Below are 24,580 nucleotides of genomic sequence, written 5' to 3'. Positions count from 1 at the left end.
GGCGTCATAAACAGATAACGGGACTTAAGATAATTGAGGGCGCAGTGTCGGAATCAATTCGCGATCGACTTGCTGCATCAGGCAAGCCGCGCAACTCCATTAAGGATTTGCTTAACTTAATTCAATCACTATATACCGCGCAAGGTCTTGTTTATGACTACCAGATATAGAATTAATGGCTCGATCTTAGTCGCAAAGACTATACCTCGCTTAAAGCCTATATAGAAGCTTTTATCTCGGGCATAAGGAAATTAAACGCGGCGTTAATGCCAATATTAAGGAAGCAGGCACACGCCCGATTGCTTAACGCGGTAAAGGAGGAGTTTCCTATTTGGATAGCCAATCGTCGAGAAGCAGCCAGGAGAGTTATAAGGGAGGAAGACCTTATTACAATAGAGGAGCTGGTGAGCGACCTTATGGACGAGAGTCGTACTCGACCAGCTACCTCCACTATCGCGATGTCCTTAGTCAGCAAGAAGCCAGATAATCAACTAAAATCTAATACAGAAGAATCGATATCAGAAGAGGAGCCTAGACGCTGCTTATATTATAATGGCAAGCACCCTAGCAACAAAGAGAGGTATTTCTACCTTTACCCGGAGCTTTGATATCCGGCGTGGAGGCCTTATAAAAAGCATATTTTATGCATAGATCCACCCTAGGATGGGGTAGAGACTACATCGAATTCGAATTATTAAGTCGGAACGACAGGCAGAGGCTCGGCAGAAGGCCTATTCATCAGCAGTATGGCCATAGTCGACGACTTGGGCGACAGCAATTAGGACGACTGGTTCCTTAATTCCTATTTTAATATTACTATAAGCAATGAACAAAGCGAGTTCATTGACTATAAGACTCTATCGATACCTACCGCAATAGGAACATCAGGAGGGACCATCCATTATGCGACCGGCAAAGGAACGGTATATATACCTATACTGATGGACGACGGCAATACCTGCACGGTGGCCACTAAGGCCTACTATGCACCCAAATCACCTTATAAGCTCCTATCGGAGTCGGCTCTTAAGAAGCGCAAGAAGCTCTACATTGGGTCTGACAAGAAAACAGGTGGCCGTACGGTTCGACGGTACTCCGACGATTTAGTGGTGGGCAGAGCGACTTGCAAGAACGGCTTATATGTCGTTNGACAGGCTTCAAAGCCTNAATATATTGCGCATGCCTCGACGACGGTAAAGCGCCAAATCTCTCGAACTGCACCTACTACGAAGGAGGCAGCACGGCAATCAGCTGCCAATTCTCTCCTCGTAGGCAGGGAGAGCATAATACCGACGATCGCCAAGGGCGACGAAGGTCATAACGATCAAGACGACGTCGATCCTGATGACAGAGGCGTCTACCGAATTGACCAACAGCTTAAGGGGGGTGTGGAGACAGAGGCTGCTCAACCAAAGAAGATCTTTTATACGGCAGTCGCATGCTCGTCTTACGCATATATACAGCCGACCCCTCCGGAGCCTCATCTAAGAGCTCCGTACAAGATCAAGATACCGCGAAGGTTGAAGGAACCCCTGCAGTCACTAGAGGCTCCTCCCTGGCGGCAGACACTGACTGTTGAGACGACTTAACATAAGAAGGTTAAGACGCATCAATTCGTTAAAAGACCAAAGGACTACTATGCGGATATCAAGCTCCGCAAGGATATTGAACGGGGTAGGATTAAATTACACCATATACCGAGCATGGATCAACCAGCAGACGGCTTGACGAAAGCTCACCAAAGGACGTCTATAAGGCGATCAAAGAAGGTGCCACCAAAGTCACCTGGGCCATCTAGGCCACCTAGGCCTGATTAGGAAATCATACTACGACCGGCGGAACCTCGGAATTAACGTCAATCGACTCAGTTCCAATTTTCAAAAAGCTTACTAATACTACTTTTCAGCATGGCAGACGGGCGATCGAGCGTCGTCGATTTTTTGTCTTTGAACCTTTCTTTCTTAATTGTATTTCTTACTACTTGTACTACCCCTACCTATTAACCACAACCTTACGGAGTATGGTATAGTCATCCCGGAGGAGTTTCCTATTCGCTAGAGCTCATAGAGCCTGGGGGGGTGTGTTGGTAGGGGGGGGTACTTGGGCAGTCTCTTTGAGCTCAGCGACGTGTCACGTGACAGCGCGCGGGCCATCGTGTAGATATCTTCTCGGGGCCTTCGAGCCCCTGAGCTTCCTCATAGAGTATCATATGTATCATTCCATCAGCCTGCTCAGTGCCCTGACAAGTTTTAACCTCTACTTTAGCTAACTCTAAAATAAATACCTTTACCTTAATAGATACCTAGTATACTGTAAAGCTGGCTAACTTTTTAAATATACCTATTAAAGAACTGCCTAAACCAATTCCTATTTATAGGCATAATAGACAGATAGGGCCACCTATTATAACTATCTTGCGAATTTACCTCCACATTAATAGATAAAGGCAGTATAATATCCCCTTCCTTATTATAGACCTAGGAAGCTATAATATAATCTTAAAAAGAAAATAGCTAGCCTATTTAGGCTTATAGCTTAATATATAAAATAGGCGGCTTATCTAGCCTAAAGCCCTACCCCTAACTCCTTCTTTTATAAAAGAAATTAGCATTATAATAAAAAACCTTATACAGCCTTAGATTAATACTATTTACTAAGTAGATGCTATATATAGAGATAAGGCCTTTAAGAAAAATATATAGCTTAACCTGTAACGGATCTATATACTATACTAACCCCCAAACTAGCTATATTATGCCACCTATACTAAAGACCTAGGAAGCTAGTAGTAACCTAGCTAAGTTAACTATAGAGAATTTAGGCCTTATATAGCTATAAAGGAAAGTTAAGAATATTAGACGCTATACTAAACTAATAGATAGGAAGGATAACTTACGAAACATAGAACGTAAGCCAAGGAAGACTATAAATACTATACCGTAAAATATAAACTAATAAATATCCGTAAAAAGCCAGCAGACCTCCTACTAGTTAATATTTGCTATATTAGTACTATAGAATTCTACTAAAACTTAGTTTAGCCTAATACTATTACCTTTATAACTAGCTTATATAAAATTAATTAAATAATTAAGAAAAAGGAAAGCAAGCTTAGCAGATAAGAAAGTAAGCTTATAGATAAAAAAAACTAGTAGAATAAAAGCTGCCCTATTAACACCAGAAATTTAAGGATATATTCTCTAAAGTAGCGTCTAATATACTTCTACCTTACTAACTATATAACTATAAGATTAAGCAGGGCAAAAAAAATACCCTTAGCTTTAGCCCCCTTTATAAGCAGTTTATTACTAAATTATAGGCTATAAAGTAGTATCTTATTAATAACCTAAATAAGGGCTTTATTAAGCCTAGCTAAGCTCCTTTTACCTTACCTATTCTCTTTATTAAAAAGCTAAATAGAGGACTCCGCTTTTATATTAACTACTATAAACTATATAATATAACTTATAAGGACCGCTATCCGCTACCCCTACTTAAAAAGACTCTAGCCCAAATAAGTAGAGCTAAGGTTTTTATAAAGCTTACTATCTACTAGGCCTTTTACTAAATTAGAATAAACCCTAGGTTTAAGGATTTTACTATATTTTAGACCTATTATAAAACGTATAAATATAAAGTACTTCCTTTTAGACCAACTAATGGACTAGCTATATACTAGCAGTATATAAACAATATACTCTTTAACTACCTTAACGACTTCTATACGGCCTATTTAGATAATATTATAATCTACTTTAAGGACGAGCTAAAATATAAGGAGCATGTCTATAAAGTCCTATAACGGCTCCGCAAGGCTAGCCTTTAGATTAATATTAAAAAGTTAGAGTTTAGTATTAAACGTATAAAGTACTAAGGTTTTATTATTATTATCTTCTTCTTCTATCTTCTTCTTATATATACTAAATTAATTTTGAGCAACTACTAAGATTGGTTATTTTAATTAGTTATTATTTATCGGGTCATATGTGGGGTCTGTGCTACCCCATCAAATTGCGACCCATACTTGCACTTACGATGCACCCCGTAATAGTAGGTTAATAAAATTAAAATTTATATAGATTATAGAGCTCGTAAAGCGCTTTAAAATGACACTACTTTTGGCTATATATCTTAAGGCTAAGTAATATTATACTAATGTAAAGTTTTAGAGCTCTAGGGTGCACGGAGCTCTACACAGAGCTCTACAGGCTCTTCAAATTTACGACCTTATACTCTTCCCTTACTACTCTACACTCTCTACCTTCTACCTTAGTTACTACTTACTAATATCTACCGCCTAAATGCCTTCTAATTGTATATTTTGTACTGCCTATAAGCAGTATCGCTCTTCTACTAACTTTATAATAAACCGTTGTAGAGCTCCATATAAGACCTGTATATCTTATAGGGTTAATCCTTTATTTACTCTTTTTTAACTTACTACCTTTCTAACTCTATATATATAGGAGAAAAGAAGTAGACGGTCCTAATAACCTTTAGCGGACCTTCCGCAGCCTATAGCCTAAACTATAGCCGCAACTACCTCCGCCGCTACTTCCGCTACTACTTCTCCCCTTATACCGCCCGTATTAGTCTAGCCGCGACCACCCGTATTAATCCAGCCGCGACTATCCGTATTAATCTAGCCGCGGCCTACTACTATCCGCCCTATTATGAAGCAGCTAAATTATAGTCCTACTACCGTCCGCCCTATTACGGAGTAGCTAGATCTTGGTCCTATAAATATCGCCTATAACTTCTACGCCGCCCTATATAAGATTAATAAACGTATTAGTATATTACATCCTAGCGATCGATAGTTTAAAGCCTGCTGTAAGCATAGTAATATAAACCTCCCTTTATTCTAGCCTCTACCAGAATATCTACACAGCCTTTTAAAGTCCTATAATACTTCTACTAGGTAGTTTAGGGAGCGGCTCCGCGCATATAATATAGTATTAGCTTTTACGTCCGTAAACTGTACCATTACTAACCATAGTATAGCCCACGGCGGCCTAAATTACTTCCAGATATATGGTGAGCTTTACTATCTATAGGGCCCGCTAGAGCCTCCTACCGATATTGCTCCGTAGTATGCCTAGCTATACTTTTACAACCCTAGTTATGCCATAAATATCCAGCTATAGGCCCGTCCTAATACCTAGCTAAATGCGACTATTCTATAGTGCCTTATTACTATACTATCTAAGGTACGGAACCCTATTATCGCCATCTATTAAACTATAAGGGAATGGCTTTAGGCTTAGCCCGTATTAACCCCGTTATAAATTATCTTAAACCTATAGATATAGCTTATCTTAGAGGCCGGTGCTAATTGGCGCTATAAGAACCTCCTAATAAGTAACGAGGTGGCCGTTATTATACTAGATAAGTACGGTAATACCAGCTTTCGCGATATTATACTTGCGGAGCGTAGCACGCCTAATAAACCCCTGCGATACTGCTGTATTAGCTTAGCGCATGCCGTATATATACCGCTCCACTACGTACTGCTCTTCCCTTATGGTAATACTAGCTAGCACTAGGGTCTCTAGCTACGCAACTTTAATTAAGCCTACTAGCAAGCCCGCTAGTAAGACCGTTTAACATAGTAGGCGTACTTTTAGTTCTACCTATATATCTATAATAACTCTAGGTTAGTCCCTTTTACCTACTACTAGCTATTTTAGTAGTATATTATAGATATATGGGCGCTATATGATTAAAATAAGCTTAACTAGATCCGCTCCTACTAATTAAACCTCCGCGCGGAGCTGTATAATAGTGTTATAGATACTCTTACCCGCTATAATCTGGACCCTTAATTATTAGGCCGCCGCGTAATTCTTCTATTAAGTTTCCTTAGCGAAGCTCGCTTTATTAGCTAGTGCTATTAGGATTTAATAGCTATTATCCATAAATACAGCCGTCTAAGTATATTTATTACGTTTACTACTAACCCTAGGTGGGAAGAGATTACCCATAAGCTACTACCTGGCTAGACCGCTATAGATAGGCCCGATCTGGTTATACGCGTCTTCCGCGTAAAAGTTACCTACCTTTTATACAACCTAAAACGGAAGCAGATCTTCGGCCGGTACTACGGCTCCGTTTAGACTATTAAGTACCAGAAACGGGGCCTACCCTATTAGCACCTACTACTCTTCCTATATCCGTATAACCGCGATAGGCTGCTAAACCTAGCCGTTATTAACTGTTTTATATCCGCTGAGCTTCTATAGCCGGAGGACGATCCCACTAGTTGTCTTACTGAGATCGTAAAGTTAATAGTTTACGGCCCTTACGGCTCCTAGAATCCGCGAGCCCCCTATATAGTTGCCCTAGGGCTAGGCCTTTCGCCAACCTACTTAAAGTAGTACCTTAAGCGTTTTAACCCTACTACCGTTATATATAAGAACGGCTATCTAGAATACCGCTATTATAATAATCTACGGTTATAGTCTGTCCGCTTACTAGGAGGAGCTATATTTAAAATAGACAACCGCTAGATTCTTTTATACTCCCTATATCTAACCGCAAAGTACTATATATATATAAATGTTAAGATCTACGCCTCTATAAAGTCCGTTAAGTATATCTATAAGTATATATATAAGGGGAGCGACCATACTATTTTGCGGCTTATAGACGGTAATAAGGTAAGCTAATATTTATAGGGCTATTATATTGGCCCGTCTAAGGCTATTTAGCGGCTATTTAAGTTTCCCATTTATAAGGAGTACCCCCCTATAATCTAGCTTGCGGTGCACCTTCTAAACAAGCAGCCTGTATACTTTTAGCCCAATTAGTCTGCTAAGGAGATTTAGCAGCGCCTTAAGCTCTCTTGCTTTACACTAACGGCCTTTTTTAAGTATAATGCGGAGTATAAGGATGGCCGTAACTGCCTATATTAAGACTTCCCTAAGCGGTATACCTTTATTTTAAAGCAACGGGAGTAGCGTCTACGCCAGCAAGGCTCCGTAATAGGCCGTATATATTACTATAGTCCTATTACGGGTAAGAGGTTCTACTTACAGCTGCTACTAACATCTATTCCTAGCCCTACCTCCTTTAAGGACCTCCGTACTATTACTAGTATAGTTTATCTAACCTTCTAGGCCGCCTATATGGCCCTAGGGCTACTAGAGGATAATTATAAGTAGATTAATTACTTAACAGAGGCCGCCGTTTTTGCTGTTAGCGCCTAGCTACGCTCCTTATTTATAACCGCTTTACTTTACGGCCCTATTACGGAGCTAGTTACTTTATAGGACCGCTTTAAACAGTCTATTTACAATAATCTGCCTCGCTTTCTAGCCCATCAGCCTAATACTCCTCTTATAGTCGGCGAGGACAATAACGCCTATCTTAATTACGGCCTATACCTTATTTATTAGATACTTACCAATTACCAGAAGACGCTTATAGACTATAGCCTGCCCCAGTTCTAGTACTAGTAAGGTGTTATTATAGAGGGAAGTAACCCGCTTTTTATAGCCGAGCTATAGCAATATAACCCTATAGAGGAAGAACGCTAGTTTACTAAGCTATACTAGCAGCTAAATACAGACCAGGCAGCGTGCTTTAATACTATCGTTGCCGCTATAGATACCAATCCGTAGACGGCCCGTTTCTTCCTCTAGGGCCCTATAGGTACTAATAAAACGTTTCTCTATTACTACCTCTACTACTACTACCGCTTACGCGATAAGATTGTTCTTTACGTAGCTTTTTTTAGTATTACGGCCCTCCTACTACCTAGCGGCCGTACTACCTACTCCCGTTTTTAGATACCTATTAATCTATATAAAGAGTCTACTTATAATATCTCTAAAAACTTAAATCTAGCTGAGCTTTTACGCTATACCTCTCTGCTTATTTAGGATAAGGTGCTAATACAGCACCGCTACTACTTTAAAGCCGTACACCGTATACTTACAGACGTCCGTTTTAACAACTCTACCTTTAGCGGGCTCCCTACTATCCTAGGCGGCGACTTTACTTAGATACTGCCTGTCGTCCCATAGGGGAACCGCGTAGCTATTGTAGGTGCCTGCCTATAGCAGTTGTTCCTCTAGCCTACCTTCTATATACTATCCCTGCGGTTAAATATACGTATCCGCTAGGGTAAGATAAATTAGTAGTTTGCAGCTTAGGTATAAGACTTATCTTATAATATAGCCCTAGCCGGTAATATTACTCTTTTACCTAGTATAGGCTAGTTCTAGTCCTAGGAACCCTTTTACGGGCATATATACCCTCCGTAACTACTTACTTAGGTATATACTACTCTTAATACCTTTCGCGATCGCGCTATCCTAACTATTTATAATAATACCATAGCTAAGATTAACGAGGCTATCCTTACGCGGCTCTATAGCTCCCTAAGCACGTTTTATTTTATAGACTTTATAGAGCAAAATAGAGAAGAGGATTATATAGAACTGCCACTAGCAGAGCTCCTATAGATATTTAACCCTACTAGCCTACCTCCGTTAAAGCTTTCCCTAAAAGTAAGCGCGCCTATAATCCTTTTACGGAACCTTTACCCTAAGAAAGGGCTCTATAATAGCACCCGTATAGTTATTACGCGCCTAGGCCGGCACTATATTAAAACTTAGATACTTAGCGGCAGCTTTTATAGGCAGCTACGGCTAATCCCTTATATTAAGCTTACCTCTATGGACGGAAAACTGCCGTTTATTATTAGTAAAAGGCAGTTTCTAATCTGGCTATACTTTGCTATAATAGTAAATAAGTCATAGGGGCAGTCTTTTAACTTTATCGGTGTTAATTTGCGTATACCAGTCTTTACGTATAGGCAGTTATATATTACGCTATTAAGAGTAACGGATATATATAGGCTTTCGCTATTACTACCGTAGGAAGGCGATACCGCTACTGCTACTACTACTAATATTATATATCTAAAGGTGTTACTACCTATTATAGGCTAAGACGTAGGGGGATATTATAGCAGCGGTGGTAGTAGTAGGGCAGTAGTAGGGTAGCAGTAGGGTAGTAGTAGGGTAATAGTAGGGTAGACTGAGTTTAGAAAGCTAAAAGCCCGCTATAATATCTATCTAGAAGTCTTACTTTCGTAATAAGGTATATTATTTTATTATATAACTACTTTTATAACTACCCTATAGGGCTAGTAAAACTTTTATAAATACCCCGTAGGGCCTAGTAAACCCCCCCCTTTACCCCCCCTTTACCCCCCCTCCCCTACTCCTTATCCTTATCCTCTAATAACTCCTCTTTAAGCACAGCCACCAAACGGCGGAGTAGCCCCGTAATCTACCCGCGCCGCCTAAAATAGGGGTGGATGTAGGTAGGCGGGGCCTCTTCCTCCTCCTTATTATTATCATCATCATTATTATCGTTGTTATTATTGGCGGCGGTGGCGGTAGCGAAAGGTGCGTGGGCGTGGAAGTAGGAGCGGGAGTAGGAGTAGGCTGTGGTAGGGGAGGCAGAGGCGGTAGCAGACGCTATTATCTCTATTAGTTATACTTTTTACGGCTTATATTACTAACTTACGGACTTAAAAGAAGCAGTATACCCCTTTGCTACTATAATAGCAGTTAGTATAGCTACCGCGTAGCTAGCCGGCAACTAGCATATACTCTATAAATAGGCCACCGCCCTATATATATGACGTATAAGCCTATAGGGCTATTATACCCCAGCTTTGCGCTAGGGCGGCCTCTGTATTTAGGGGCCTAGCCTTTAGGCAGACCCCTTAGTAGACCCCAAAAGCTCTACTTAGGCTAGGAGCCTACCGTAGAGACACGCCCTAGACGCACGGCAGGGGATATAGCGCCCGCATTATAGCCATATTGGCGGCAGCGGCTTTAGCGGCGGCGGTAAGCGCGGTAGGCGAGGGATTTTAGGGCGGGAGGGCGGCAGGCTAATTCACGGCCGTAAAGCTAGCTGGGGGGAAAGTAGCGGCAGTGGGGGCAGCGAAAGCGGCGGCGGCAGCAGAAGTGGCGGTAGTAGCAGTAGTGGGAGCAGGGAGGGGTCCAGCGGCAGCGGTAGCTATAGCAGCTATTTATATATTAGTATCTTCTTAAATTCTTAAATTCTTTTATAGTACTAATACTTACTAGTACGCTTATCTACTAGGACTAAAGTCCTACACGCAGGTACCTTAGCCTAAGACGGCGGCGGTAAGGGTAAGAAATGGCGGCCGGGCGCGGACATAGCGGCGGCAGCGGCGGTAGTAGTAACGGTGGTAGTAGTGGTGGTAGCGGTAGCGGTAGTAGTAGTAATAGGAGCAGGAGCAGAAGACGCAGTAGCAGCAGCAGCAGCAGTGGTGATAGTAGTAGTAGTAGTAGTAGTAGTGCTGTTGCTTAAGGAAGAAGATAACAATGATAACAATAACATAAATAGCTATTATTAATATACGTTACGTGATTAATTATATAAATCTATATTACGCGATTATTATATAAAGGTAGTTTTATATTACTATAAGGTAGCTATATAAATTCTATAGTAGTAAGGTAGTAGTGTAGTAGTAATAGGGTAGTAGTAGGGTAGTAGTAGAGTAGTAGCAGGGCAGTAATAGGCAGTAGAGGGCAGTAATAGGCAGTAAAGGGCAGTTAAAGCTTTAATACTCTAATTTTTATTTTTTTTCCTACTTTTATCTTATATAAATATATATAAAAATATTAATAGTCTTCATAATAGTCCTTATAGTAGGGTCTTTAGTATATATAATTATCTTATATAAAGGAAGAATTTAATTTTAAATATAAAATGTATTCTATAATATAAAGTACTCTTTATAATAGTAAAAGTAGTACTATATAAAATTAGAATAAAAGTAAAAATAAAAGTTATAGCTATAACTTAAGTAGTAAAGTTAGTAAATTAAAAGGGAATTAATATAATAATAGTACTATAAATATAAATAAATATAAGAATAAAGATAAAAATAAAAATAAAAATAGTTATAATATAGTTTTAAAATTAATAAACTAATATAATAATTATAATAATATAGAAATAGTAGTAATATAAATAATACTAATAATAATAAATTAGTAATTAAAGTATTAGTAAAATATAGTATATAAGTAGTAATAAATATAGCTATAAATTAGGAAATAAAGATATATTAGGAGTAATAAAAAAGAAGTTATTTTAGTATTTAAAAGGGGAGTGGTAAAGGTAGTAAGGGTAATAATAAAAATAGTATAATGGTGGTAGTGGGTAGTATTAGGCAGTAGTGGGGCAGTAAAGGGCAGTAGGGGGCAGTAAAGGGCAGTAATAGGCAGTAGAGGGTAGTAGTAGGGCAGCAGTAAGGCAGACTAAGTTTAGAAGGACAAAAGCCCACTATAGGCGCGAGAATTCCGTTAAATTTCCCCAAGGAACCAAATTGCTGGCTATAAGTCAGCAATTTGGAAAATTTCCTTGGAAAATTTAACGGAATTCTCGTTAGTATAAACGAAATTAAAGCCAACCTAGAGAAAACAGTTATAATTAACTAGTAGGTACTCCCACGGACCGCAAAGGGGGTATAATTATTTTTAGGTTTTTGCAACTTCTACTAATACTTTATTAAGAACTATAGTAGGATTACCTAGCCTCTTAACCGTCTTACTAGAAAAGACTAGCCCTTTTACTTTAACGCTATATATAGGCAGGCCTTTAATAAGCTTAAAAAACGACTAGTATTAGCTCCCCTACTTACCTATTTTAACCTAGAATGGCTCTTAATACTAGAAACTAATACCTTAGACGGTATAATAGCTAGTGTTTTCCCCTAAAAGTAACTAGATAGAGAATGATACCCTATTATATACTATTTAAAGACTATAATAAATACTAAGCTAAACTACTATTACGGCACTAACCTAACGTATACTGTTTTATACTATCTTGTACTATTTCCTACTATTAGCTAGCCTACTACTAGTACCTTAGCGGCCGGCACTACTACTTATATATAATACCCCCTTTTTACCTTCTTCTCCTCTTTATACTATAACGTAGTTATTTAGTCTACTTTATTATAGCACTGTAACAGTTTATGGTATCTTTAATTTACGCCCTATCGCGATTACTAATTCCCTATACTTTAGCCAATTAACCTCTACCCTAGAGCAATCGCGACCTATACGCGCCTCTACTAAAACTAATACGTCCCTAGTATAGTTCTAGGACGATCCTTAGTTTTTACCTAGCGCCTAAATAGGCGATACTAATAATACTAAAATGGCTAAAATCTAAAACCCCCGCGACGTTTTTATAGACCTCTTTATATAGATATACCCTAATATCGTATAGATAATCCACTGCTCCCTACTATACCCTAAGACCTTTAAGCTTAGTAAAGCTTATCTTACCCTTATTAACTATACTAACGAGTTCCTTAACTATACTAACGAGTTCCTTAATAATATTAAAGTAGGACTATAGTATATATATAATATAAACACCGCCAATAAAAAAGCTAATAAAAACCTTAGTGCCCTTATTACTTCCTAAATAGGAACTATTAACTCCTAGGTAGAGACTATTACCATTCTAAAAGGCACCCTACTAAAATAGTAAGCTAATTTTAAGACCTAGTATATTAAGATTAAGGGAGTCTTTAACCGTAACTAGGATTACTTTAATACAGTTTAGTCCTAGATCCTTTATATCTCAGATATACTAAAGGGTAAGGCCTATAAGTTTATTAAGTAGGGCCTAGAGCTTATATATAAGAACCTAAATAATATATCTGCGTGGAAATGGCCCGCTAAGGAAGATATACTTAAAAACCTTACTACCTATTATAAGGTCCTTAATATAACCTAGGTTGCAAAGAATAAGCTTAACTATTTCCCCTAAAGCGAGCGTAATTACTAGTCCTAAAAGGCAGAGCTTAATAAGCTAATAGTCCGCGCTAAAAAGACAGATAAATAAAAGGTAGACCTATTTTAAAAGTTTATCTCTCTAAAGATAGAAGAGCTAGTACTTAAACTTACCTATAAAATTAATAATAGCGACTATATAGGTTGGAGTAAGCAAATAGATATATTCGCTAAGAACCTTATAAATTATATACACTAAGCCAACCTTAAGAAGAACGCTAACTACCGCCTACCTGCTTAAGCCCCTGCCCCTATATTAACCCTAACCCTAGCAGTAACTAGAGAACCTATAAACCTTAATAGAATCTTAAATATAGAGTGTAATCGCCGCGTTAATAATAGACTATGCCTTACCTATAGCCTACTTAGCCACTAAAAGGACGCCTATAACCCTGCTAAGATAGTAAACTTAGTCCTAATGCTACCCCGTTAAATAATATAAACTAATAACTGTAGACGCGGCGACTATAGAGTCTATTATAGACGCAGTAACCGCGGAGCCTATTATAGTCGCAGCGGATAACCCCCCCCCTTTAACCCTACGGCTTAGTTACTCTAAATAATGCCCTATATAGGAGCCCAACCCATTAATAACGCCTAGTATTAGTAACTCCGCGCTAGTAAATATAAACACAGCCATATTATTAGTGAGGTATTATCTTTCTATACCCTAACTAAGACTAAAACTAACACCGCTAGCCAGATAAACACTAGACCGCCCTACTAAGACAGCCTTATACCCTAGTCGTTAAAAGGTAAACCCTTAAACTAAGTTACGTTTAAGGGTCTAAACTATATAAGGAGGAAGATAAGAAGATTAGGTCCCTATTACTAGATTAATTAGTCCTTTCTATTAGTAAGCTGCTACTTAATCTTAGATTAGTAAATAGTAATAAGAAATTAATCCTTATTTAAACCTAACTCTCCTTATTATATAACCTATACCCCTAAGTTTATATTAATATAGTAAGCCTAATAGACTCTGGTAGTACTATAATAGCATTTACTAATATAGAGTCTATTATAAGAAAGTATAACGTTATAATTAAGAAGCTGTTAGCACCTAGGCCACTACGCCTCGTAGATAATATTCCAACTTTACTTATTATAGACTACTTTACTACCTAAATGTTAATTAGCCTCTATACTAAAGCCATACTCTTTTTTATTACTAAACTCTTACCTACTACCCCAATTATCTTAGGTATGCCTTAGCTTTAGAAGTATAAGCCCCGTCCTAGCTTTAGGAAGCTTAAGATCCGCTTTAACTTAAACTACTACTTTAGGCACTACCTCTTATTGGGGATAACTAACGGTAATAGGGACGCCCTATATAGATACTCGGCACTACTAAGCCTAGTGCCTAGAACTATATATAAAGCCCTAATAGTAAAAGACATTCCTAATAAAGGGGAGCCCGTATAGCTATAAAGCAATAAGATAGTAGAAGACTGGACTACCCTAGTACTTAAGACTAAAATAATGGGCTAGCCAGCCCTACTAAGACTAAGGAAAAAGGTCTACTTTGCGTAGCTACTACTAAGAATCTAACCCTAACCTAGACACTATTTAAACCCTAGCCACCTAGCCTAACACCCGGAACTAAGCTATATGCTATATATATATACTATAGCTCGCGTTATAGTAAGGACTGGCTATAGAACTATTAAGACTCGGATAATAGAAACCGCGCCACTATAACGCCTAACCTTACACCTATCTCCCACGTATACTATATAGGCCTACCGCCTCATTTCCGCCCCTTAGGCCAATTAAGCCGTACTAGCCTAGCCGTAGCACTAGAGAACTAAATACGCCCTAACCTAGACGATATTAGATGCGCTTATACTATTAATTTTACCCAGTTCTATAAATAAAAAGACGTAATAGTAATAAGGATTTATATAGCAGAGCTAGTAGAACTAGTTAAATAAGATAAACACCAATAGTTACTTAAGAAGCTGCCTATAGGCCTAATAGAAGTATTAAACCTATTAAAAAGGTCTTTCTGCTAGCTAGTGGAAGGCAACTATATAATAGAGGAAGCCCATAAAGTACTACCCCCCTATTTTAATAACTTTCTTAAAATAAATTTAAAAACTAAGCCTAAGCTTCTACACTAGAAGATAGTCGACACTAATATTAAAAAATTCCTAAAAGGTAAACCAGGATTAACCTACGAAGACATTTTATACGCCTACTAAAGGAGTTTTATAAATATATTAAGCACTTTCTCTCTAAAAACGTAGATAAGCTGCCCCCTTACTAACTATAGAACTATAAAATTAAGATTATCCCTAGAAACTAGGCCCTATACTATAAAAATAGACTACTCTTACTTGCTAAACTTAGGTGTATAAAGAAATAGATTAATAAGATACTAGATAAGGGTTTTATCTATAAATCGACCTTACTAGCTACCGTACTACTCCTCCTCGCTATTAAGCCTAGTAGTAGTATATAAATCTATTATAACTACTAAGGCCTAAATATAGTTACTATTAAGAATTAGTACCTACTGCTACTAATTTATAAGACACTTAACGTACTTTATAGTGCTAAGTACTTTACTAAACTTAATATAATTACTGCGTTTAACTGGATCCGAATTATAAAGGGCTATAAGTAGCTTATAGTATTTATTACCTAGTTCGGACTCTATAAAATGCTAGTTATACTATTTAGCCTCTATAACGCACCCGCTATATTCTAAAACTATATTAATTATATTTTATATAACGCCCTTAATAACTACTGCACTGCCTACCTTAATAATATCCTTATCTTTTCTAAAATATGCGCTAAGCACACTAAGTATATAAATAAAGTTATCCAAAGACTTGGTAATGCTGGACTTTAGATTAATATTAATAAGTTTAAGTTTTACTCTACTAAAACAAAATACCTTAGCTTAATTATCTTAACTAATAGTATAACTATAGACCCTAAGAAGGTATAGGCCTTATAGAAATAGAAGGACCTAATATTAATTAAAGAATTATAATAATTTCTCGGCTTCGCGAACTTCTACTAATAATTTATCTAAGGCTACTCTGCTATCGCTATACCTATAATAAAACTCCTAAAGAAGGATATCAGATGGCTATAAGGACTAGAATAAGCCAAATTGTTTAAGGCCCTTAAGGGAGCCTTTACCTTAGCATTAGTACTAGCATACTATAACTATATAAAGAAAACAGTGGTAAAGATAGATATATCGAATTAGGCTTTTAGCGGAGTCCTTTCCCAGTATAATAATAATAGTAAATTAAGACTAGTTGCATTCTTCTCTATAAAGCACTTTACGCTAAAGTATAACTATAAAATCGGATAAGTAAGGAGAAAGGGTATAAGGATAGTAAAAACTAGAAGACCCCCCTATAAGATACAAAATGCTAAGGCCTAATAGGTCTAAAAAAAAGCCTCCTATAGAAATAAGTGATAAAGAGTCTATATCTACTTTTTCTCTCCCTTCTCCTTCTCCTAGCCTATTTAGGACAGGAGAAAAAAGAGGGCATCCTTAGTTTTCCCCTAAAAAAGAAAACCAAAAACCTGTAAAAAAGATAATAAAACTAATAACTACTATAGATAGGATACCTAGTATACCTTTTCCTCCCCTTTCTCCAGAATAACACCTATAAAAGGCTTTAGAAAGCCTACTCTAGGCCTATAAAGGGCTAAAAGAAGAAGAAGAAAAAGAAAAAGAATAAGTTAAAAAGATAGGGAACTATATACGGAGTATTCTAGTAGGAGGAGATCCCTTTACAAAAGAAGAAATGGAAAAAGATGTCCTAAAAGGGCTAGTTAAAGAAGTAAGAGCTCTCCGTAAGGAGGTAGCCCCTACTAAAAAAACCTACGCAAAGAGGCTAAAGAAGGACCTCCCTACTTCGTCCTCTCTACCCTCGTCACTACTATTTCCTACCCCCTCTACTTCTACTAGAAGTAAGAAAAATGTCACAGTACGTGCGGACTATTAAGGTACGATATACGAGGTAACTATATATAATTAACAAATGATATCGTATAAGGATCTATGTAGGAGGTAAGGTAGTATATATACACGTCGCTCAGGGGTTAGGTTTGTACTCGTATTATAATAACACCAAGTTATAATAATGTGTTAGGTTAGTGCCGTAACAGTATATCCCTCCCTAATAAGGCAAGCTCCTATAAGCTAAGTAACGGCAGTAAAAACACGAAAGTAAAAAAATAGATTATATATATCCTTATCCTTTTAGTCCTTAAAGGTTCTCGTCCTTCTAGTCCTTAAAGGTCCTCGTCCTTATAGTCCTTAGACCCTCCTACCTATATCCCTACTACATCGCTTTCTACTAGTGCTCGTCTCGAGCACTAAATAAAGCCGAAGGCGAAGGGGTAAAATAGAGGAGATAAAAAAAAATTTAACCGTAGGGCGTGTGGCGGATATTAATACTTAAAAGGCTTAAACTTGCGGAGATCGAGGTTAAGGCGTAGACTTAAAAGGCTCGGGGGTTATAGAGATCGAGGTTATTGCGTAGACTTAAAAGGCTCGGGGTATGGAGATCGAGGTTAAAACGTAGATTCTTGTCGCAGTAAACTTGTAGTATCTGTGCGGATTTAAAGATAGAGACGGAGATAGAGACGGAGACGAGATCGTAACCTATAGTCTTATACTATAATTAAAACATAAGGAATATAGCCCGTAGGGTGTCTCCCTATAGCCGGCTTAAAAACTTAGACGTAAAGTAGTAGCATAGCTAGATACGGAGACTTAGAGACTAAGATAGAGAAACTATAACCTATAGGGTATCTCCCTACTACTAGCCTAGGAAACTTAGAGACTAAAAAAAGAAACTATAGCCTATAGGGTATCTCCCTATTACTAGCTTAGAAACTTAAAGAGGAGATAGAGAGATTGGTTCTTAAAAAGATTTAACTTAACGTGTAGAGATTTTACTAGGTAGGTATTGTTGTAAAATAAGGGTAAGAATCCCACCTGGGGTAGGGTTGTAGCTTTAGAACGTAGCTTTAAAACGGTAGAAATAAAGCCCTACTAGGGGCGTATAAGATAATATGATATACTATTACAGTACGTGCAAACTATTAAGGTATAATATATAAGGTGACTGTATATAATTAACAAATAATGTTATATAAGGATCTATATAGGAGGTAAGGTAGTATATATATATATTGCTTAGGGGTTAGGTTTATACTTATATTATAATAACACTAAGTTATAATAACGTGTTAGGTTAGTGCCGTAATAGTATATCCCTCCCTAATAAGGCGAGCTCCTATAAGCTAAGTAACAGCAGTAAAAACATAGAAGTAAAAAAATAGACTATATATATCCTTATCCTTCCAGTCTTTAAAGGTTCTCATCCTTCCAGTCCTTAAAGGTCCTCGTCCTTATAGTCCTTAGACCCTCCTACTTATATCCCTACTATATCGCTCTCCGCTAGTGCTCGTCTTAAGCACTAAATAAAACTGAAGGCGAAGGGGTAAAATAGAGGAGATAAAAATTTTTTTTAACCGCAGGGCGTGTAGCGGATATTAACACTTAAAAGGCTTAAACTTGCGGAGATCGAGGTTAAGGCGTAGACTTAAAAGGCTCGGGGGTTATAGAGATCGAGGTTATTATATAGACTTAAAAGGCTTGGGGTATGGAGATTGAGGTTAAAATATAGATTCTTGTTGCGGTAAACTTGTAGTATCTATACGGATTTCAAGACGGAGACGGAGACGGAGATAGAAATGAGATTGTAAGCTATAGTCTTACACTGTAATTAAAACATAAGGAATATAACCCGCAGGGTATCTCCCTACAGCCAGCTTAGAAACTTGGATGTAAAGTAGTAGTATAGCTAAATATGGAGACTTGGAGACTAAGATAGAGAAACTATAGCCCGTAGGGTATCTCTCTGCTACTAGCCTAGGAAACTTAGAGATTAAGAAGAGAAACTATAGCCTATAAAGTGTCTCCCTGCTACCAGCTTAGAAACTTAAAGAGGAGATAAAGAGATCGGTTCTTAAATAGATTTAACTTAACGTGCAGAGATTTTACTAGGTCGGCATTATTGTAGAATAAGGGTAAGAATCCCGCCTGGGGTAGAGTTGTAGCTTTAGAACGTAGCTTTAGAATAGTAGAAATAAAGCCCTACCGGGGGCGTATAAGATAATATTATATACTATTATAGTACGTGCGGACTGTTAAGGTACGATATACAAGGTAACTGTATATAATTAATAAATGATATCGTGTGAAGATCTATATAGGAGGTGAGGTGGTATATATATACGTCGCTTAGGGGTCAGGTCTATGCTTATGTCATAATAACACTGAGTTATAACAACGTATTAGGTTAGTGCCGTGACAAAAAAGCTGCTATAAAAAAGGAGGCTAGTCTTAATTATAGACGAAAAGGACTAACCCCTAAATACCTTTTCTATACGAAACAAAGTCAATTAACTATTTGCATTAAAACTGCAAGTAAAAAACCTAGTTTTAGCGTCTATAGCTAGAACTAAAGGAAAACGAAATATTCTCCTTATAATTACGGAAGGGTATAATGCAGATTTCCTAGTCAAATATAAGGAAATCTGGTATAACTGCTTTATCTTTTAAAGAGAATAAAAACTAGAACTATAGGTTTAAGTTATAGCCCATAGAGTTCCTACCCTACCATTTTTAGGAGAAGGAGGCTCTAAGCTTCTAAAAGAAGAAATTGAGACCTTTAATCCTATAAGGATATAAGGACTACCTAGATAGATCTTATCTAGTGTAAAAAGATATGATCTATAAACCAGATTTGGCTTTATAGTTTTTACTATAGAAAACAAAGAAAAAAGATAAGAAATCCTTAAGTAAAAAGAGATATTAATTGCAGGTACAGCTACTAAGGTAATAAAGTACCTCAAAGTCTCTCCTATTACGCAGTGCACTAGCTGCTAAAAATTTGGCCATATAGGAGACAGATGCTCTACTAGAGCCTATAAATTTTATGCGGCTATATATTTATCTAAAGACTACTCCTGTTCTACCTGTATAATAATAGGTAAGCCCTATAAGCATACTGCCCCTCTTTGTATTAACTGTAAAGAAAACCACTTTACTAATAGTAAAGACTGCGAGGTCCTTAAAGCAGCTAGGCTAGTAGGTAATACTAGCTTAGAAGGTTCTATAGAAGAATAAGATAAAACAAATAGGATTTTAGAAAGAGGTAACTCCTACTAAGCTCTTAAAAAAAGATATTAGAGAGCAAAAGGATAGAAATAAATTGCAAAAGGACAGAGACAGGTGTTAGGATTTCTTATAGTTTTTCCTACCGTTTCTTATTCCCTAGTAGTTATAGTAACTTAGTTTACTAAGGAACTATAAACTCCTAGTTTAGGGGTTTATAAACTACTAGGATATAGCTACTAGTATATATTAAGCTGCCTAGAAAGGATTTATATATATAGAACTATAGCGCTATAGCCTGAAGGCTGCATGCGCAGTATTGTACGTAGTATAATACAATTGGATATAAAAAAAAAACTATAAAAACTATAATAAAGAACTCTTAACTATTATTAAGGCTTTAAATAAATAGCGTCCTAAGCTATAAGGGATTAAGGAGCTGTTTAAAATTATTACCGACTATAAGAACCTATAGACGTTTATAATTACTAAGCAGCTAAATTAACGCTAAGTTTAGTAGGTAGAGTTCCTTTTATAGTTATATATAGACCTAGTAGTAAAGCTACGCTCCCTAACGCCCTAAGCTAGATACTAGGAATAAGGCCTAAGGATGCTAATAATAAACGCCTTCGCTACTAAGCCTAAGTCGTTTTATTACCCAGAAAGTTAACCCTATAATCTTAGAAGAATTACTATATAAATCCCGTAACTTTAATAACGCGGAGTTTATAGCCGCTCTAGACCCTAAAATAGCCAAAAAGTTACTAGATAAGTTAATTTAGTTAGTATACTAGGAGAATAAACTCGCAAGAGATATAGTAGTGGCCCTATGTAATTGGAAAGCTTACTAATAGCTAAAAAAGATTAAGAAATTACTTTATTATAATAAGTTAGAATATAGTATTATTAATAAATAAATCTACTTTTACTAATGTCTCTTTATCCTAACGCCCTAAACCTTTACCTAAAAGTTATCTATTGCTCTTATAGTAGCGGCCCCGCTAGTTATCTTAGCCGGGTTAAAACCCTTAACCTCTTAAACCAAATATACTAGTAGCTAGGAATCTCTTAATTTATAGCTACCTTTATTAAAGACTATACCCTATAGCTCGGACCCCTGGAACTCGGTCGCCTCCCGAACTCGGTCACTACACCAAAATTAACTTACCTATTTTCTCTACAACGAGTTAATCAATATAGACCAAAATTAGCAAAACTTATAAACGACTATTATAGATTCCAAATCTGGTGTTTATAAGCCTGCGCAAAAAGCCGTACTTACATATAGTGTCCCTTTGTTAATTTTAAGCGATTAATTAAATAGCAAGCTATTAGCCCGATTTATATATATAATTAACTCCTATATAGGAGTTCTTGTTTATAAATTGAATACTTAAATAGGACCTATAAAGATTTACTCCCTTATATTTATAATTCTAAAATAATAGTAGCTTAAATATTTAGTTAAAATAGTAATACTAAGCCCTTTAGTAAAATATGGGTAATTAGCNATTTTAACCAAAATCTTATTATTAAATATTAAACTATATAGTTAATAGAAAAGATATAGATTAATAGGGCATAATTAAAGCAAATTTAAAGGTTTTATAATCTTTATAAGAGGGGTAAAAGGGAAGGCTAATATAGAGGTTAAAAAAACCTATAATATAGATGAATTTAGAGTAATATTATGTATATATATAAACCTAATTACTATAAGAGGTGCCTATAAAAAGGAGGCTTTTATATAGTTACTAAATAACTATAAATATATGTCTATTACAGGGATAATATTTACCCCTAGTTAATTAATTAATTTTTATTATTACTAATATAGTTATACTAAGCCAAAATGCCATATTAGACATATATAGCCTTAAAAAATAATTACCTAATTAATTTTATTATATTTAGGTTATTTATTAAACTTTTTTAAACTTAAAACCAAATTATTTAGTAATAAACCCTAATTATTTTTACTTAATAGCTATATAAGCTATTATATAATTAAGTTTTTATTAAAATATAAACTAATTAATATATAACTTATTTTTTTACTACTTTATTTAATATAGTAACCTTTAAATATATAATATTTCTCCTTTATTAAATAAAAATATTAGGAGTAGATTATAAAGCTTATATTTCTTAATAATATAGCTTTAATTAAGAAGTACTACTTTACCAAGTATCACTATAAGACCCAAAGGGAAGGTCTTATAGCAAAGATAATTAAATTTAGATAGTATATTTTTAGTAGTTATCTATAAAATCTATATAATAGCCTAAATTTTTTATAGGTTAAAAATAAAGCTTTAATAGAGGTTCTAAGCCTTAAATAGGCTAGTAATAATTGGGTTAACATTATAGTTACTATAAAGAAGCCCTATAACAGATATTAAATAGATTAAGGCCTTTATAATAGATATACACTTAATTAAAAATTTAGTTATTTTTATAAAAAGTAAATCAATAACTTCAGCAGCTTATTATAAAGGCTATATATATAGACCCTTAAATATATAGCCTGCAATTATAACTTAAAGACCTTNAAAGCGTAAAAATTTATAGGTAAGTACCTGTAGATCTAAATATAGACTCTAAATATAGAGATGGAATTAAGGAAGCTATAGAGGAGNTAGANGAGAAATAGGCTAAAATAAGGGCAAAGGAGCCAAAATCAAAGTCTTATAAGGTGTTAGCTAGAAAGAGCGAAGTCAATATATTAAATAGCATATAGGGGTAAATAGTTAATTTGATTTAGTTGGGCGTAGATAGCTTCCAAAGTGTTACAACTAATTTTGGTGGGGTAACCGAGTTCGGGCGGTAACCGAGTTCCGGGGGTCCGAGCTTACTTTCGTATTAAGACCCCCTATTCTACTCTGCCTAGTTTTTTTAAAGCTACTAGAACTACTTACTTGCCTATAAACTAATATTTTAATTAACTCTATTATAACACTGCTAGTATACTAATACTATGGTAAGGTATATAAATATATCCTAATTATTATAGACCGCCCAACTAAAATATAATACCTTATTTTAGTAATAGGGCCCTTAATAGAGGAGCTAGTTAATGGCTTTGTTAATAATATATATAAGCTCTATAGTATACTAAGTACAATTATCTTCAATCGTGGCATATAATTTATTAGCAATTTCTAGCGATAACTAAGTAAACGCCTTAAGACAACCCTAAGACTAAGCTTAGCCTAGCACCTAGAAATAGACGGCTAAACTAAAATTATTAACGCTGCCGTAAATAAATACCTTTATACTTTTATTAGCTTTATATAGGATAACTGGGATAACTATCTACTACTTACTAAGTTTATTAGAAATAACTAAATTAACAAGAGTATAGGTATCTCCCTATTTTTTTTTATAAACTATAGCTTTAACCCTCGCCTTAAAATCGAGCCTACTAGCCCCTACCTACTAATACTATTAGTATAAGTAAAGAAGGAGTTTTTTTGCGCAGATTCTATAGCTAACCGCTTTAAGCGGATATTAATATAATGTAAGGCCCTAGCCTGGATTTTATAGTAACGCTATAAAGATAATACTAATACCTATAGGGATAAGAGCGAGTTATTCTATAAAGGCGATATAGTTATAGTTAGCTTAGAAAATATAAAAATAAATAAACCTAAAAATAAATAGGATAACAAATAGGACGGCCTATACTCCATACTTATAGTAAACTAAAGGGTAGTTATAGTAGACCTCCTAGACTATATTTAAGTAAATAAATCCTTTTATATATCTAAGGCCCGCCTTTAGGCTGCGGAAAAGATCTTTAGCTAAGTAAATATTAATACTATAGAGCGCCGCAATATATAAGGACGAGTAGTAGAAAGAGATAATAACGTTAATATAGAAGATAAATAGGAGTTTAAGAAATCCTTAATATATATAATAAAGACCCCTAAGGTCTAACTTATAAGATTAAATGAAAATATTATAAGGATATAACCTAGCAGCTAAAAGAAGACCTAGGGGGTTATAAATAAGCTATATAGCGCTTTTATAAGCAATACCCTAAGAAGCTAGAACTCTTAGACTGGGCATAAGATAAGGAAAAGCTATACTAAGGTTATAGCCGACCACCGTATTAAAATTTATAGTAGTTAAGATATTATAGAACTTTAACCAGCGGTTAAAGTTGTCTAATTAGCTAGATTTTGCTAAGAAACGCTACACGGATTAATTTAGGTAGTTGTATTAAGTTCTACTAACCTTACTTACTAAACTAACTAATTAGGATTTTCTATACCTGGTATAGAAAATCGCTATTAGCTTAGTTAAGGGCGGTAAATAAAATTAATATCTTTATAGTAAAAAACAGGCGACCCTGTATACTACCTATTTTAAAGTTATTTATTTAGTTTAGGGACCAAACTATTTAGGGGAGAGAAGTACTATTACGGCATTAACCTAATATATACTGTTTTATACAGTCTTATACTATTTCCTACTATTAGCTAGCCTACCACTAGTGCCTCGGCGGCTAGCACTACTACTTATATATAATACCCCCTTTCCACCTTCT

At 36.0% G+C, this 24,580-nt stretch overlaps 1 protein-coding gene across 1 annotated transcript; it reads left to right on the top strand.

The window, feature by feature from the left end:
• Positions 1-1,277: 1,277 nt before the first annotated feature.
• On the top strand, positions 1,278-2,108 carry K441DRAFT_667157 (uncharacterized protein; the record flags this gene model as incomplete). The annotated part of the gene is made up of 2 exons (XM_067649772.1): positions 1,278-1,537; positions 1,625-2,108. Coding segments are annotated over 2 exons (453 nt in total), but the record flags the coding sequence as incomplete, so codon positions are not given.
• Between the last annotated feature and the right edge of the window lie 22,472 nt (positions 2,109-24,580).

This window comes from Cenococcum geophilum (assembly GCF_001692895.1).
Source record: "Cenococcum geophilum 1.58 unplaced genomic scaffold K441scaffold_53, whole genome shotgun sequence".
Classification (NCBI taxonomy): Eukaryota; Fungi; Ascomycota; class Dothideomycetes; order Gloniales; family Gloniaceae; genus Cenococcum; species Cenococcum geophilum.
Note: the sequence above shows the minus strand (reverse complement) of the source record. Positions and strands in the feature narration are given on the sequence as shown.